The sequence below is a fragment of the Nanorana parkeri genome, unplaced genomic scaffold (genome assembly GCF_000935625.1).
Source record: "Nanorana parkeri isolate BGI_ZX_2015 unplaced genomic scaffold, ASM93562v1 scaffold135, whole genome shotgun sequence".
Classification (NCBI taxonomy): Eukaryota; Metazoa; Chordata; class Amphibia; order Anura; family Dicroglossidae; genus Nanorana; species Nanorana parkeri.
In genome coordinates, this window is record NW_017306403.1 from 1,314,315 (window position 1) to 1,332,019 (window position 17,705).

The 17,705-nt window shown below is 45.5% G+C and overlaps 1 protein-coding gene across 1 annotated transcript in view; it reads left to right on the forward strand.

The window, feature by feature from the left end:
- ABTB1 (ankyrin repeat and BTB domain containing 1) overlaps window positions 1–13,769 on the forward strand; it is a 22,376-nt gene extending 8,607 nt beyond the window's left edge. The window contains exons 6-9 of the mRNA XM_018553926.1: window positions 4,042–4,140; window positions 4,843–5,010; window positions 10,879–11,079; window positions 13,528–13,769. Of these exons, the coding sequence (XP_018409428.1) occupies window positions 4,042–4,140; window positions 4,843–5,010; window positions 10,879–11,079; window positions 13,528–13,734 (675 nt within the window). The 3' untranslated portion in view covers window positions 13,735–13,769. The remainder of the gene's footprint in view (window positions 1–4,041; window positions 4,141–4,842; window positions 5,011–10,878; window positions 11,080–13,527) is intronic.
- Window positions 13,770–17,705: the final 3,936 nt, after the last annotated feature.

Sequence of the window (17,705 nt, forward strand, 5' to 3'; positions counted from 1 at the left end):
TTTTTTGGTGTGACAATGCTCATTTGATAAAATGAATTGGCACAGGTACCTCAGTGTGTGTGTGTGGTTTTTAACATTTTGTATTTAGTTTTGTATTTTCAAATACTTGGGGACCCCAATGCCGAGTTGTATAAAAGGTGCAGTTACTCTTTGTGCCTGACCTATATCTGGAAACAATAGTGTGTTTTCAGCTTATTGTCGCTATCACCGGTGAGCTCTTTTTTTATTTTTCCTCCTGGGTTTTATGGAGGTCTTCACCTCCCAAACAGTTGGGGGACCTTTCTCAACCTTTAAAATCTACATGAATACATTCTTGACATGTCACAATATACAGCCGTGGTGTCATCCTGCAGAAAAGCTCCACATTGTATCATTAAAAAAAGTCTTTGAACTGCAGTCCAGTGACTTTGCCTAGGCTCAGAAGATGTCATCAGCCTGCTGCAGACAGGAAATAACATTTCCTCAGTCTCCTCTTCCCCAGGGGTCATACTGCTACATGATTGTGTCATCATCTTCTTTTCTCACCAGAAGGATGATGTTCTGATCTGAAGGCATTGTCAGGGGGAGTACTGTGACCTTTTATGTAAAGTTATGAATACCTGTAAGGGTTACACATACACAATACTTGCTATGCATGGACTTGCATAAACAAATCTAATGCTAGGTCCAGTTTAATGATCCAAAGCAGGGCTGAGCATTTCTACACCTCAATTCCAATTTGGAAGACTTTCATCAATGATGGTTGAATCCTGCAATCCTAAATGGAAATCCCTCGACTTGAAAACAAAATGGCTATTATTAACACCAATAGCAATCCTCAGTAACCTATAACAACCAATCGGCAGTCATGTTATAAATGACACAAACTGACAAAGTTGCAATAAGCACACAATCATGCTTTACTGCAGCGCTGCAAAAAAAGATGAACACCGCTAATGAGATTTCAGATTTGTGCTAGTCCTATTGTTACAAACCGAGTGCACTGGAGAAAACTGTACACAACCCTGACTGAGCTCACCAATGGGACGGGAGGTATTCACCAGTGTCTACCCCATAGGGGTATGGGCTCAGCTGCATCGCTTCCCCATCTATTAACAGGAAGATGCAAAGGACCTTTGGCAAGATGGTCAAGCTACTGGTAAGGCTTCAGGAGAGCTGGGGTGCTGACTCGCAAACGGGTAGGAGCATCACAGGCAGCTGGAGACCCATATGAGAGCACAGGTAGTGGGGGTCACAGAAGGCACAGGGAACAATGCAAAAGTCAGGACTGCAGGGGACATGGGAGGACTTTTAGGGATGCACAAGGATCACTAGGAATAGCTGTGGACAATTGTTGCATAGGGTTTCTATCCACACCGGTCCTTTGAGGATTTGGCTGGGGGGGAGGGGGAGGGGGCGTAGTTACATCTGATTGGCCACGGGGCGACCCCTAGGGTGCAAAATCAAAGAGCGGCAGCACTGCAGAGGTAAGTAAATGCTACACCTATAAGTTTACTGGGTTGCATTTGAATGCACTTTGCACATCTCCATTGCGCATTGAACTGCCACATTCAGCCAACTCGCTTTACCTTTCAAGCGTTGGCTCTATATAAAAAGCCCCTTTTTCTATTTTTAATCATGAAATCTAAAAAAGATAAAAAAAATTAAAGCCCATTTTCCCAAATTGCCTCTGCGATTACAGCAGAGGCATTGTTGTGTGTATAATACTTCTGTCACGTTTCAGGAAAGTCACACAAGTTAATAGCATTGTAGGTAATTATGCCGTTCATAGTTATAAATGCACTTCAGACCTAATGCTTCCATTTTCCTGTCACTTGCAAATCGCGCAGATAACGTTTTGTTATATCTGTGACTATACAATGTGTTTTTCTCTCTTCGCTCACGCATACAAGACATGTTTTCATTGTCATGCTCTCGGAGCCCTTTTACCAAGGTCTAATTTTAGTTGTTCACAAATGGCGGGTTAGCGTGCTGTGTTCTGTGGCTTCATAGCATCCGTGCTGTTTATGTAATCCTTCCTTTTCTTGCTTTCACGTGTACGGGTTTGCTGTGCAGTCAGATCTTCAGCTCTAGAGAGCAGCTGACATTTTTTTTTTTTTTAACTGTGTAGTCTTCCATCTTTGTTCACCATATAGATATGAGAAGGTGGCCTGTCCCAAGTTCTGACATGCCAAACGGCTTTCCAAAGTACAAGTGGTCTTCAAACATGTGCTTGTTGGTAGGAGGCAGCATGGAGATCTAGTGGCTCCGAGGCCCTGTATTCTGTTTGCAGCAAGTGGACTTTTGCGTGCGGTTTTCATGTCAACCTCGCATTTGCTCCGAGCTTCCTCCTGTGTGCTTCAGTTTCCCCCCACAATGCAGAGACACACTGATTTCTATTGACTTGCTTCCAGCCTGGCCTGTCTGTAAGCATGATATTAAGTTGAATTCTAGCCTTCCCTTCAGTCTTGCAAAGTTGTATTCTGATTTTCCCTGCACCCTGGGAGCTTCTCACAATGTGCATTAGAAGCTGCAGCAAGTCAGATGGCGCCTACCTCTCTTCCCTGATGGGGGATGTCCAGCGTCATCTAGAACCTTCCTCCCCAGCCTGACTGTCACTGGTCCACCTCATTCATTCATTCATTGGCTTTCAGTTTTTTCAATCATGGAGGTTCAGCATCTCATGTGGGTATTACCTAGGGCAGTCTGAATGCAAATACAGCCGGTCTAGGAACACTCACTCCTCCAGACTGAGACCCACCCATCAAATAATTTTGGATATTTGCATAACTTCTCCTAAGAGGCAGTCCACTGCCTTCATCAGGACTGCGGACTCCTGAAAGGAATACTGAGACAGAGTGCTGTGATAGTTTCAGGATGTTATGTACAGCTCCCTGCCGGCCCCTCCAACCAGACATAATCTTCCTGAATTGAATAGAGAAGCACAGAGACCCCCCTCCCATACAGGGATCTGTACAGTAAATAAAACTGGAAAATAGTTTCTAACTCTGTCCCAGCAAGTGCAAAATGAAAAATATAATTTTGGCTGGCGTTGCTGGTTTGCTGCCAGTTCCTCCATAGCAGCTGGGTGAGGGCCCAGAGCAGTGTTTCTGAAAGCTTTGCACGCTGGGTTTAATGCTCTAAGTACTTTGGAATATGTTGCTGCTATGTAATAGAGTTGAGTACTGGAACGTGGCTTGTCCACTACCCCATATGGCCAAAGGTTTGTGGTCACCTGACCATCACCTATATGAGCTTGTTGGACATTTCATTCCAAAACCATGGACAGAATATGGAGCTGGCCTCACTTTCTAGCTAGAACAGCCTCCAGTCTTTTGGGAAGGCTTTTTTTATTTTTATTTTTTACAAGATTTAGGAGTGGTTTTTGAGGGAATTTGTTCCCATTCTGCCAAAAGAGCATTTTTGAGGTTGGATGAGAAGACCTAGCTTCCTGTTGGCCTTCCAATTCATCCAAAAGGTGTTCAGTAGGGTTGAGGTCTGGGTCCTGTGCAGGCCACTTGAGTTCCTAAACCCCTCAAACCATGTCTTTGTGGAGATGGCTTTGTGCATGGTCATGCTGGGACACAGAGGGGCCTTTCCCAAACTGTTACCAGGAGGGTGGAAGCGCACAATTGTCTAAAATATATCCTTACTGGAAATTGAACCCCGTTATTAGGAGGGGTGTTGTTCTTTTGGCCATATACCCAGGTGTGATGTTCAGGCGTCCACAAATGTTTGCCCATATAATGTATGTATATATGTATTTTATTTGTGCTGCAGATTAGTACAAGTAGGCATTGATTTTATAGTATAACAGTAGGATTGAACCATGCTTAGTCAGAGAATTTTGACAGCTGGTGTGTCAGGATAGTGTTTATCTGTGATCTCTCTCTCTCTCCTCCCACCCCCCCCATGTCAGCGTGACATTTCCCCAGTACCCCAAGGTCTAACACAACCTTGTGTTGCTGTACGTTGTGGTTTTTTATTTCTTTAGAAATGCGGTAGTACTACATCATTCTTATTGATATACCTGACCTCCGTTTTGGGTTTCCTTTTCTCTAGGTGGGGTTCGGCGAACTGCCATTTGACAGTACAGATAATTTCTGCAGCTACCCTGACCTCTGTTTCCAGATCCAGGGTTACAACTTCCTGTGCCACAAGGTAAGAGACTTTAAATACATTTTTTTTTTTTTTTTGTTTCTTTTTAAAGGGTAAAAAAAAAAAAATCTTCTTTCTAGACCATTTAAAATGTGTCAGACTAAACGCTACTCAAAGCTAAAGATCAAAGCTACCTTTGTCCCTCTTAGATCTTTATAACATTCATGGTTTTACGTATTCATGCATTTCTTTTTCACATCAGCATTTCCATAGTTTGATAGACTGACGGCAACCCGCAGATGCTGCAGTGCCGTCCGTCCGTTTTTTTACTACGGGCGGACGGCAAGAGGTTAAAGGATAAGTGCACTGACCTAACAGATCCCACCCTCCACAGATTCATACTTGCTGAGTTCTGATGTCTGTCGCCTCCTGTGTTTAAGTCCTGTGCAGAAGTCTCCTTTTCCCTGGCTGAGCCTGCACAGTAAAGCCCCGTAGACTTCTACAGGACTTGTCTACCTGCGTCTCCTATCTGGAAGACATAGGGAAGCAAGCCCCATAGACTTCTATGTTCAGCATTAAAATTCTAGTCTGGCTACAAAGGCTTCAACCACCTGTAGTCACAAATGGGTTAAAAAGCTAGAAGCCCTCCGATGGCGGGGGACGTTATAGACTCTTAGTTGCTGACCAACTGGCCTTTAGAGGTTCTGTGTTCTTTATTTAGCGCGGTAGGCGAAATGTTTAATGTCAACATTTTTTACATTGCAGTCGTTTTTCTGTGGCCGGAGCGATTACTTCAAAGCTTTGCTGCAAGATCACTTCTGTGAGAGCCAGGAGCTGCAGAGCCAGCCCAGCATCCCGGTGATAACCCTGCACAACATCAATGAGGAGACCTTCATGCGGGTCCTGTACTACATCTACAGTGATGACACAGAGGTAATCACCATGCCGCCATCTTGAACTGATTAAATAACACGGCACTTCCAGAATGCCTGTGCTGGGCTAAAAAGCATGAAGGTGTTGCAATGCAATTGCTCAAATTCTGAAGTGCAGACTAGAAGCTGACACCCGAATTCCAGGCAAGAGACAGGTCCCTTCCCTGACCCCGCCCTGGGACGAACGGTGCCTGACAGGGGCAAGGCACTCTTGTCCACCTGGCCGAAACCAGGCGGACGCATTCCTTGATGTCAACTGAAGCCGACCAAGTACAAGTTGAGGGCTCTCCTGAAGAGAGACCTCCGGTTCAGGGGAGCAAGGAGCCTGGGGGCCACACATCCTCCCCCTAGACTTCAGGGTAGGCCCGAAGACCCACACCCTCCATCCTGTGGAGTGGAAAAATAACATGTATAAAAAGTAAAGTGCAGAAAATAAATAAGTGTCAATGTGTGAACAATGACTAGGCTGCAACATTGTTTACACATTGGCACTTATTTATTTTCTCCACTTCACTTAAAAAATAACCCCTGGTTTTGGCCATAAGGCGTAGTCCAAGAGGCAAAGTGCAGAAAAAAGTGGTGCTGTGACCATGTGCCATTCTAATTGGTGGGGTCCCAAACCCATAAGTGATACTATGGCACCACCTGGGTCGCCACCCCAGGAGGAACTGGGCCCTGCCAAATCCCAGCACTAGGGAAGTACTCCCGACCCCCACTCTTACGTGAGTGGATGCTTAAAGGAGAATTATGAGGCGAGTGATTTTCACTCCGCCTCATAATCTGAGCCGATGTGTGACAATGAAACTGTCACAGGTCGCCTCAGTAGATCGGGAAGTGAGAGAACACATACCAGCGCCCGCACACGTCTCGATCTATCCGTGCAGAGAGCCATGACTGTTGCTCAAGGCTCCCTGCAGGGATCCCCCGTTCCCCCCGTCCGATCCTCCAGCGCTGACTGTTGGAACGGATGGAGGACGGGGCGGGTACAGCTGGCTCTGCCTCTAGATAGGCAGAGCCAGCTGTCACTCTCGCAGCCGGGTGGATCCAGACATAATTGTCGGGATCCGTTCCGGCTGTGGAGTCTCAGTATACCGCGAGCTGCAGCTCGCGGTATACTGAGCTTTGGATGACGGGAGGACGCTAGTTTGTGTCCTCCCGTTACCCTTAGGAGAACTATGGGGAAAAGCCCTAACCCCATAGTTCTCCTTTTTAAATTCTGTTTCCTTCCCATGGCCAGGACCATTTAGTAACCCCCATCACTTCAGGCAGAGTACTTACATTCCAGCCATACAAGCCATAAGGCCAGTACAGCGGCTCCTTTCCCCTCCTGAACACTGTTGAGAACAGACACTACACTTGATCTTGGCCAAAAGGCAGAGAAGAGGTTTTTACATTCAGCTAGCATAAGTACCGGAGTCTGTCTTGGCTCCCTCTAATAACCACTGACATAGGGCCATGAGACATGGCAAAATGAGGTGGCTGCTGTGCGGGCCACATTACAAGGTCCGGCGGGCCGGATTCGGCCCGCGGGCCTTGTGTTTGCCACCCCTCCTCTAATCCTATGCACAGGCTTGGAACTCTGTCTTTGCTCAGTGTTTGCCAGTCTTGGCGTGAAAGTGATTACATGAGAGGGGAGCAGAAGAATTCACCATTGTACTGCTGCGCCTTCATTGTCCATTTGCAGGCATGGGGAAGGTCCTGGATAAGGCTATTTTGATAAACATGACTAGTCTGCAGGGTGGTCCAGCACCAAGCTGTCTTGTCTGGCAGGGGTTCCTAAAATAAATGAACTTTGCACGATATTCTAATTCGAGTTTCACCTGTATGTCTACGTGGCTGCAGTAAGTGGTGCTTGAAGCAATGAACACACTGGCCCTCTTATTTTCAAAACTTAGGATTCAGAAAAAAGGACAATGGTGGCTTTAGCTTGATTGGCAGAAGGTCTGGAAGAAGATTAGAGGCTGTGTTCCCAAGGCCTGTTTAACCCATGCATTGCCATGGACGTAGGAGATATGCAGTGGCTGTTTGTCTCTTAGACAGGCACGGAGTTGCCTGGTGACTGTAAAAGGTTATTCTTGTGCCCGTAGTGGAGTTCAGGAGAGTAATTGTTGTCTCCGCAGACATCGCAGAGGATAGTAGACAAACCACTACTGGGTGATCTATTCTTGGGCGCCGCTGAGCTCATTCTGAGCAGGCGGGGAAGACTGTAGACCCCAGCGAGGGAGTAGGGAAGGCATATAAGGGTTTTATCAGCAAAGCAGACCTGTCCACATCTGTGAGGTGGCTGCGTTATATAGCATCAGTGACAGAAATACTAGCGCACTTATTCCTAGTCACTGACTCTGAATTGGAAGCCAGCAGATTGGTATGTAGGCCATTCAATTAGTATTTACTGATTGTCATCAATTGTAGACTCTCTAAAACCCTTCCAACAAAGGTTTCCCTTAAAGCCCAGTTGTACTTTGTTTAAACTGGTGAAATACACTCACTGTAGATCTAAACCATGACCCCTGCCAGCATGCTGCAGAGAAGGACTCTTGCTCTCTGTGGAAGCAGTGGTCCTTTTTGCAGATGCGCTAGAGCTCTCCAATCAGCAGGGAGCATGAGCATTGCCCATTGCAGAACTATAGGTATGACTGGGTAAGGGGCAAGTCAGACCTCTGCAGCGAGACCACTGCTTCCTACAAAAGCCAAGGGTCCCATTTTGCAGCTGCTGGCCGGAGACGGGCTTTTCTACTCTGGCAGTAGGGCTTTTAAAGTGAACCTGCATTTCATTTTCAATGTATGCAACTAAAAGTCCCAAATAAGAGCAAACACCACTAGATGCCTGATGTGGCCTTTTATTTGCCTGAAAAGCCTCTACATGGCCTCTCTGATTTTAGTTCCAGTTTACTGGGGCCTGACTTTACCACTTTATGGCCAAGCCCTGCCATCTAGCTGTCCAGTCAGAGTGCCCTTATTGACCACTGAGGCAATCTTGTTGGACAGGGGTGGCCGTTGTAAAGACTTGGCCATTAGCTCATGGAACGTCGGGCCCTAATGACAGTAAAACTAGACCAGAGACTGGCACAGAAAAGACCCCTTTTGGCTAGGTAATGGCAGACATCTTGTGGTGTCTGTAAAAGAAATACAGGGTCACTTTAACAAGTGAATAATGCCATTAAAAGAAGTTCCCAGCAGGTGGCAACAGAGGGTTGCACATGTGTACCCTTTGGACACATTAAAAGTACATGTAACATTGAATTTTTCATATTTGTTCTCTTTATTTTGTCTGTTACCATTGAAAGCATTTTATCGAAGTGCAAAAAATACCAGAAATCCAGTGAGTGCATAAGTTCTTGGGCGCTCTGCAGTGTTATAAGCCCTGACGAGTAGTGCAGAACACTCTTCCCCCTAGGTTAAGGGGAGGTGTAGATGTTCTGTTGACCTCTCCTAGGCTGACAACCCTGATCTTCCCTCCATAGATGCAGTATAGAAAGTGAGTGTTGTCACCCTAGAACAGGAAGTGTGTTACTGGCAGGATCACCAACTGAAAATAAAGAAGGGAAAAAAACAAAACTAATGCAGCCACCACATCTAAGGACTGATGAGCTGCAACATATGCCATTTTTTTGTTCTCTGTTATAGATGCACCAGACTATAAAAAGCATTTTTTAAAATCATCTTTTCATTTTCAAGTTGCAAAAGGACCCTGGTGATCCTACCAGTCTTTACACTCAAGCCCCTTTTTCCTGCTGTGTTCAGTCAATTTGATGCATGGGTCCTGATATCGATATTGGTGCCAATACCGGGTAATGAGTGCAAAGGGAGCGTGGGGCCAGCTTCCCAGCCAATTAGGAAGCTGGGGGGCGTGTAATAACTTGCTGCCCAGCTTCCTGATTGGTCAGCTTCCCATTCAGTCATTACCCACTCTCCGGCTTCCTCATTGGCCAGAAAGCCGGCTCCATGCTTTCTCGTCACCTGGTGATGATGGAGCCGGCATCCCGGCCAATCAGGAAGCCAGGCGGCATGTAATCACTGGTCGTCCAGCTTCCTGTTTGCTCTGGAAGCTGGGCAGCAAATCATTACCTGTCCCCTGGCTTCCTGATTGGCCAGAAAGCCGGCTCCATGCTCCCTTATCGCTGGGCTAATCGGGAACCTGGGCGACAGGTCATTACATGCTGCCTGGCTTCCTTAATGGAACTTCTGGTATTGGCGAGTAATGAAAAAATATCGGTCCTTTGTACTCGATACAGAAAAACCGGTATCGGTGCATGGCTAGGTCCTGCCTCTTGGTAGTGTTGACAAGCATGCGTAGTTCTGCAAAGGGCAGCAGGACACCATGCAAGAGCATAGTGAGCCGACAGCTTCCTAATCGGTCTGTGATGTCACAGCCTGACCTACCCATTGCCCAGCTCTCACCACTTTGACAGCGGCTCTTGTACCGCAGTGTCTTCAGTTTCTGCCCCCAGCACTCCGCGCTGTTGGGAGAACATGGGCACCGAGCTGCCCTGAGACCACAGATAGAAACCACCAATTAAAGCAGAAGAAAACCTAAATATAAAACTCCTAGAGTTTTTGTTTTTGGCAGAATAGACATGCCAAGTCTCCTCTGCAAGAAGCTTCTGACCTCTAGCAGTTTTCTATTTCATATGTACTACCCCTGGTCCTTCCCAGCATCTGCAATATGTTGGGAATAGAGATGCACCGATATCAAGTACTGTACTAAGTACAAGTACAGATACTTTTCGAGCTCCAAGATTAGACTAGAGAAAAATTCAGAAGTTAGCAGGCAGCTGTCATTTGTAAGGAGCACACGGAGCTCCTGGGATTTGTACATCTCTGTTTTAATGTATGATTTGTTTTTTATGTATGTATGTATGTATGTATGTATGTATGTATGTATGTATGTATGTATATGGGATGCACAGATACCAGTTTTGCGAGTACAAGTACTGATGCGAGTACAAGTACTCACAGACACAAGTACTGATACATTTTTGTTTGTCATGTGACAGATTTTCTAAAACAATACAGACTAATGATTTCAGGACAGTGGTGGAACGCCAGAGCCCGGTCCCAGCTGCAACCACTGCAACTCTGGTGAAAATGCCACGTATCGGCACTGGTATCTGAAAAGTATTGGTGCATCCCTAGTTGGGAATAACGCCGGGTGCCGAAGGTGATGTACTCTTGTGCACGTGTGCAGGAGTTATGTCATCAGGTAGCCCAGTATATGAAGAGGGTAATGGGGGGGGAGCCAAGAGAAGCAACGGAGAAGATGGCGGTGGGTGGACAGCCACTAACAGCCTAAATCGGTCAGAAATGTCCACTTGTCAGGTACGTGTGCCATAATGTCACATGGCACAAAGTATAGTTGCCCATTATGGTAAAAATAAACTATATAAATGTATAACTAACTTTATTTCTGCTTTAAGACATTTCGTACTCTTAAGATGGAGCAAAATGCTTAGGGATGGTATCTGGTCTGTTTGCTTTGCATTTAGACACATTTTAATGTGCTCGCTCCCACTCTCTGTCACACATAAGCTGATTTTTCAAAGTGGCAGCACTTAGACTTTTCTCACAGCTACCACATCACATCAAAGCCTTAAACAATTTTCTGGCTAATTAATGATTGCCTTTAATTGACCTGTGTCTTTTGAGGGCTCTTCAGCGCAATCAGTTCTTGAATGTTCCTTCCAGTGTTCCTGTCCTCTGAGATCAGAGAAGGACAAGAATGCATTTTGGATGACATTCTGTACATTTTTGTTTTCTTTCTCAATAACAATCTCTTATCCTTTGGTCACTTCTCTGACCTTTTGTTCCATGGCCCCTTTTCTGAAGCTGTTTTTCCTCTCCATCTTTATCTTGTCCCTGTGTTTTTCAGCTGTGTCCGGAGAACGCTTACGAGGTGCTGTGCATCGCCGACCTGTATCTGCTTCCAGGACTGAAGCGGCTGTGCGGGAAAGTGTTGGCACAGATGCTGGACGAGGACAGCGTCATCGGGATATGGAAGACGGCAAAACTCTTTCAGCTGACACGCCTGGAAGATCAGTGTACGGAGTACATGGCCCGAATCATCGAGAAGGTAGGGAACCCAGGCAGAGATGATATATAGCTACAGACGGCTTGCCGAATCATAACCAGAAAGGCTCCAGCAACATAAAACGAAGATTTCATTTTTTGGGTAGATGCTTCTAAAGGAACTGGCTGTGTTGCCCTAGCAACCAGTCATCCTCTATATATTAGGATGCCCTTTGTGCACAGGGCTTGCTGTAGCTTGTATTTTTCTCGTCCATTGAGGGATGCAGGAATTCGTAAGCCTTTAGGTTATACTGCTGCCTTCAGGAGGATTGGACACTGGCGAACAAAAAAAATTGTAGGCCAGCCCAGGGTAAAACCCCTCCTACTACCAGCATGCTCAGTTTTTTTTTCTTGTGTCCTAGGAGGATGGACAACTTTTCATAGCTGTTCTGTTGTAAAGACAAGCTGTTTTCTCTTTAATCATGATTCATCACCTTCAATTGCATCTGGTTGTTTTATCCATCAACTCACAGGAGTTCTCAACCTGGCTATTGGTCTGTATCGTAACTGGACCTTGCTGGACTGGGCGATTGCAGGGTGAGCCTGGAAGTGATCCTCAGGCACTTGGCTCTGTGTGAGCCATTATCAGATTCAGTTCTGGTTAAGTAGGCTGTGACGATCATTTGCAGGTCCAGAGCTGCTGGCATTGCTCATTGCTTGCTCTGCCTCTGAAGACTCACTTTGTGAGTAAGCCCTTTTGGGCCATGAACCAAGAGCTCCCTCATTATTAATGGTTGCTGGACACTATTATTCCCTTTTTTCCTGCTGGCTTTCCCATGGCGGGGGTTAAACTGATGGGACAGAGTGTCAACATCATTTCTCTGGGTGGAGTGTCCTTGAGGTTTTAGGTGCACACATTGAGGAAGCATCTCCGTGTTGCTGCTCCTGCACAGAGCCAGGTGGAATTGCAATGGAGTTAGAAGTCCTTTCTTCCTGTCTTTTGAAAGATCCTCACTGATTGCTAGCCTGTCAACCTGGGAGATGAAGTCCTAGGCACTTTATCTGTGCAGATAACTTGGTTGCATGAGGAATCTCATCTTCCGATTTAACATTTTGGAGCTACCAGCGAAATGTCTGTTCCTTCTGCATTGGACCAGAAAGAGTTGGAAGGCCAGCAGATTCAGATGGCCTATAGCCTATTTATGTGGCAGTGGCCTGCATAAATTATCAAGGAAAAACAAGTAGTCTCGCTGTGACAAGAGAGGTAGAGTACATCCTGCTTTGGGTTCCAGCCATTTAATTTCCTGCCTTAGACACGAAGGCAGATTTCCTTGCTGAAGGTGTTCCAGAACTGTGTTGGCAGGTGGCTCCATGGGATCCATGCCTTCCCTCCCTTTTAAACCTCCTTATTGTCTGCTCCACAGTATCGGTATGATCCTCATTGCTATGGATTGGCCCAGGTGGATGTTGTATGCAAACCGGATATGACTTTGTGGGCTCTACCAGACTGTTTTGGATCTGCTGTCCCAAGGACCAACTAACTACCCTGCCTCACCGTTCCTGGCTTTTAACACGATTTATGGCTAGGAAGTCCACTTCCATCCCAAGAGATTCTGTGGCACTTTGGAAGCCCCTGTATTAAACCTTTTAAATACATTCCTCTCTACTCTGACCCAGAAGGATGTTTTCTTGTGGTCATCACTTAAGCTAAGCCCACAAGTTTGTTTTTCTTGTGGTCATCACCTCGACTAGATGAGTGTCTGTCTGAGCTGGCAGCTTTATCTCGCATGGACCCCTTTTTGGTCTTGCACACAGATTAGGTAGACTTGAGACCCAGGACTTCCTTTCTTCCCAAAGTACTATAGTTATGTCTACCTCAGCTATGACAGGTTTTTTTCTGTCCTGTTTCCCTCACCCTTCCAGGTAAAGCTTACTCCACTAGTGCAGGGATTACCTCCTGGGTTTTCGGCATCAGGCCTCTGTTGTCCAGATTTGTAAGACTGCCACCTTGTCTTCTGTTAACACATTCTACCAGGTAGATGTTTTTTGCCTCATCTGATGCCAGCTTTGGGCATAAGCTCCTTCAGGCAGCAATTTGAGCATCGGGCAGTCCTCCCTTACACTTGTTTTATGTCGGGCCTATTAATGGTTGTTTGCTGTGTTGCCCACCTCTCGGTTTGACTGCTTTTGGATGTCCTAAAAGTTTGACTTTGTATGTCCCTCAATGAGAAATAAAATAGGATTTTGTACTCAGTGTGTTTGAAGTCCATTGGGGGACACCGGTTCTACCCCTGTGTTTATGATTAAATTGTTGTGCTACCAAACTGAGGCACGCAGGTAGGAGGCGGAGTTATCCCCTGTGCTGTTCTACAGTTTTTTGTTTGCTATTCTCCAATCCCCCAGCAGGCAGCAATATGGCCAAAAGGTTTTAGACTCCCTGTGTCCCTCCAGTGGCCTCCATGAAAAGGATTTCACAGTGAGTACAAAAATTCAATTTTTCTTTTCTTTGCAGTTGGCTGATTCAGACGAGTTTTCGGCCGCAGTGCAAGAAGACGCAGCTGCAGTTGAGGAACGGCAAGAGACTGACTCCATCCCATTGATTGATGACATTCGCTTCCATATTACCAGCAACGTACAGACCTACAGCGCCATTGAAGAGGCGAACCAGCGACTAGAGGTGCTGGAGAACCTGCTGGGGAGTTTAGGGTTAGAGTGCTGAGCAAACAAGGGGCAAATGTTGTACTGATATGTTTATGTGGTTCAAGCTTGTCTGCCTTATTGATCACTCCAGATGTAGCGGCATGCTGGGATTTGGTGTGCCACGGCTACTTTAGGCTGGGCTGACTTATAATGAGGCCTGCTCTTTCTTTTCTCTTGTATAAATTTACCTTTTAAACAGCAACTCCAGACAATGGTTAATTACTCGAAGCACACACCTACAGAAGCATTGTAACCTGCCACAAGATCTTGTGACAGCCCCGGCTGTGCTATATGGCTGTTTACGTAAGGAGGGTCACATGCATCATAGGGTGCAGTTCTTCAGACTCTGCCCTGCCTCCTGCCTGCTTTTGTGTGCTAGAGACCTGTAGTGGCTCATATCAATAGCACTGACCTGTGTGTTGCTTAACCGCATCCTGGGCATATGCATTGCAATAGCTCAGAAGGAAAACGTTTGTCCAAATCTTTTCCTATGAAGGTTCCAGGGTTGGGAGTAAGCAGATCCGTTATGATCTGCAGCCAACAGATTTGGGGGTCTTTAAATAAGTATTTTTTATGTTTTGACTACTCAACTCTCACATCCTGAGCTCTTTTGCTTCTTGAGCGAGTGTCTTGTCTTCCCATTCATCTGCTTCCAGAGCAGCAATAAAGATTAAGCCTGATTTCAGCTGGTGGGGCGAAATAAAAATTCAGGCGATTTTTACAGTAGCAGCATTTAGGAGTTTTTCTATGTTTCCATTGATGTGTATAGGTCTGCAAAAGGTTTTTTTTTTTTTTGGTTAAATATTTTATTTTGATTTGTTTGGAGTTGTTCTTTGCTTATTCAGGCCACTTTTGTTTCCTGTTTTGTGCTATATGCTGATTTATAACAAAAATAAAATGTAGGAAAGGTGTCTGTTGCTAGATGCAACCAAATAATGTCCTTTTCCTATATTTATGGGACAACATGAAGGGAACCACACAAGAGTTCATACCTTGTTTTAGTCATAGGCTTTGTGTCTAATGTGTTGCATATGCTAGCACAGTGTGATTCTGCCTATAGGGGTTGCCGTAAAGTGAGTCTGCCCATGCTACACAGGTGAGGTGATGTCACTGGGAAGAAAGCTCAGTGTGTTCAGTCATAGCTTTGGAAACCAGTATGAGACTTTCAATACTGGCCACATTTGCAAGTGGTCAGCATGGACTTTATAACCCTTTCCAGGCAGAGTGTGGGATTGTACTATTACAGTACAGAACACCTTAGGCACTGTGCATTCTTGAAGTATGTGCCCTCATGTCTGTGAAGGTTCTTATTCATCCAGGTCATGATATATCTATAAAAAATAAATCAAGGCAACTGGACTTGCTGTTATTTTCTTAGAGACGTTTCGCTGGTCATCTGCCCAGCTTTCTCAATTCTACCAGTGCAATGTCTTGAAGAAAAATACAGCAAGTCGTCCAGTTGCCTTGATTTATTTTTTACAGATATGCACCCTCCTGACTGCTGCTTTTTAAGTTTGGTTGCAGCAGACATTTTGCTACTTCTTTTTTGTTTTTTAATAAATCAGTCTTGCGAAACCCTTAACTGTTCCCAGTTACCTATCAGCAGTTGCTAATTGGACATGGTCTTCAATAAGAATATTGTGACAAAATTGCTTTTTGACTTGAAAGAGTTGGTCCAACCCTCCAAATGATAGGAGGCCTGCTTTCAATATAGTTATACCTTTTTGAATGGTATTGTATCTCTGGTGTTGTGTGTAATGAGTTCCTTCTGCTCAAAAAGAGCGGATATGCAGCCTTCTGTCTTTGCAAAAGAAAAAAAAATCTTTTAAAGGCAAAAGTCCATCCAAAATTCAGATTTCAGTCTTTGAGGAGCACTAGTAGGTAAAATTTTCCCTGGCCTTCTTATCTCTTCTTGACTCTTAACAGTTGTCTCTAGGGATGTCCAGATACCGATACCAGGCATTTTCACAAGTACTTGTGAAAATGCCCCGATTCTTAAGCCAGATACCGGTAAATTTTTAAACCACAGCAGCTGCTGAGCACCTGCGCTTGTGGGGACCTCGGCAGCTTGCTGGTGACCTGCAAGTAGCTGTCCATGGTAGTGCCTGCCTGTTTCTTTATCTCCTCCTCCTTCCTGGCACAGCCATGGACAGCCCCATGGGCAGAACTACCGGCAGTGCAGCCGGAGTGACCACCCCTGTGTCCAAAGCTGGGGGATCCCGATGCCTACTGACAGTGGAGGACCAGGACTACCGTATTGGTAATTGGCATCGGCAAGTACCTGAGGGAAAGTACTTGGTCTTAAAATGGCATTGGGACATCCCTAGTTGTCCCCTCTGTAGGAATTTCTACCATGAGGCATCCTGGAGTCTCATTCCTCCTCTTCTAGTCTCTAACATATCAAATAAATGTAAACTTTTTGTATCCCCCCTAATAATGGCCATAGTTGGTTGGTGAATTTTTAAGGAAATTCAAGTCAAGAGTTCTTACTATTGGAGTCTTGGAGAGATAGAGGTAGACCTGTGCTTCTTGTTGTTGGCATCAAGTCTGTTCACTCAACATGATCTAAAAGTTGACTATGGGCAAGATAGAAAACTCAGGGCCATAGTAGCCGGCTGTGTGATCAGAGCCCAAACTAAACCCACCCAAAGCTACAGTTGGTCAGTACAGCAGCTGGGAAGTGGAGATGCTGTGTGCTCATCCAATGCATCCATCACTGGAGTTACTCCGGCCTATGGTACGGGCGACCTTGCTCACTGACTTAGCTTGCAATTTGCTCATCTTGACTTTGTCACTTGACTTCTATTTCATGGCCTTATAAATAGGTCACCGCTTCCTCCTCCTAACCACTTCCTAACAAGCTAGGCCGGCTGGTGACACAAGATATTTGGACATGTGGTTTGGTTATCCCAATAGAAAGAGCCTTACATGGTATGTTGCTTGTTCAAAGTGCAAGACATGAGAGTTCCTTCATGCTTGAGAACATATGCAGTGTGTGTAGATAGTATACATACAGAACATATATTAAATGTTATATATACCTCATCTGCTTTAATTACCTTTTGTTTACAGCTGACCTCTACTACTTTCACATCACTAAACTTGCCCACGATAAATCGCTTAGGGCTTGTTTACACCAGCAGCGTTGCCGAATTAAGTCCTAGCACAGGAACATGTCCTATGGCAGGGGTAGGCAACCTCGGCACTCCAGCTGCGGTGAAACTATGAATCCCATCATGCCTCTGCTTTTCGGAGTCATGCCTGTGGCTGTTATTCTTACAAAGCCTCATGGGACTTGCAGTTTCACAACAGTCTGAATGCGAAGGTCGCCTAGATGTGTCCTCTAGCTGTGCTGCATTAGTGTGCACTGAATGAAAAATAGGACATATTGCATTTTTTTGGGTGCAGCATGTTCTAATGCACTGTAGCTCTTTGCAGCGCATAGAATTACATACCGGTAATTATTTTGTTTTTAAGTAGGCACTGCAATGTGTTCTAGCAATGCACAGCAGCGTGTGTGCACACACAATATCGTGCACTGTTTGGCAGGATGAGAAGTAGTATGCGGTCTAGGTGTGGGGTAAGCTACACAGCAGCATTGTGCATTATAGCACGGTACTGCCATCGAGTGTGACTGATCATGGCTATGTGCATTTGGGTTGGCACCTGTCCCAGATTCACTTGGGCATTCTGGGTTTTGTTAGTCCTATATGTGCTGTTTCCGGGTTTCAGGCCAGCTGAAACCCAGACACAGCACATACAGGACTCAAAACCTGGACTGTCCAGGTGAATGCGGGACAGGTGGCATCCCTAATGTGCACGTTGTTACCCTAGAAGAAGCTGTGTGTTCTATTTGCTACATTTAATTTCAGGTGACCTTAGTGGCATCACTGAGCCAAATTGCCCAAATTAGTAATGTGCACTGCAACCAGGGTGATTCAGAGAAACATTTTATTTACATACAGGAAGCCTTTGGGTGTACAGATCACA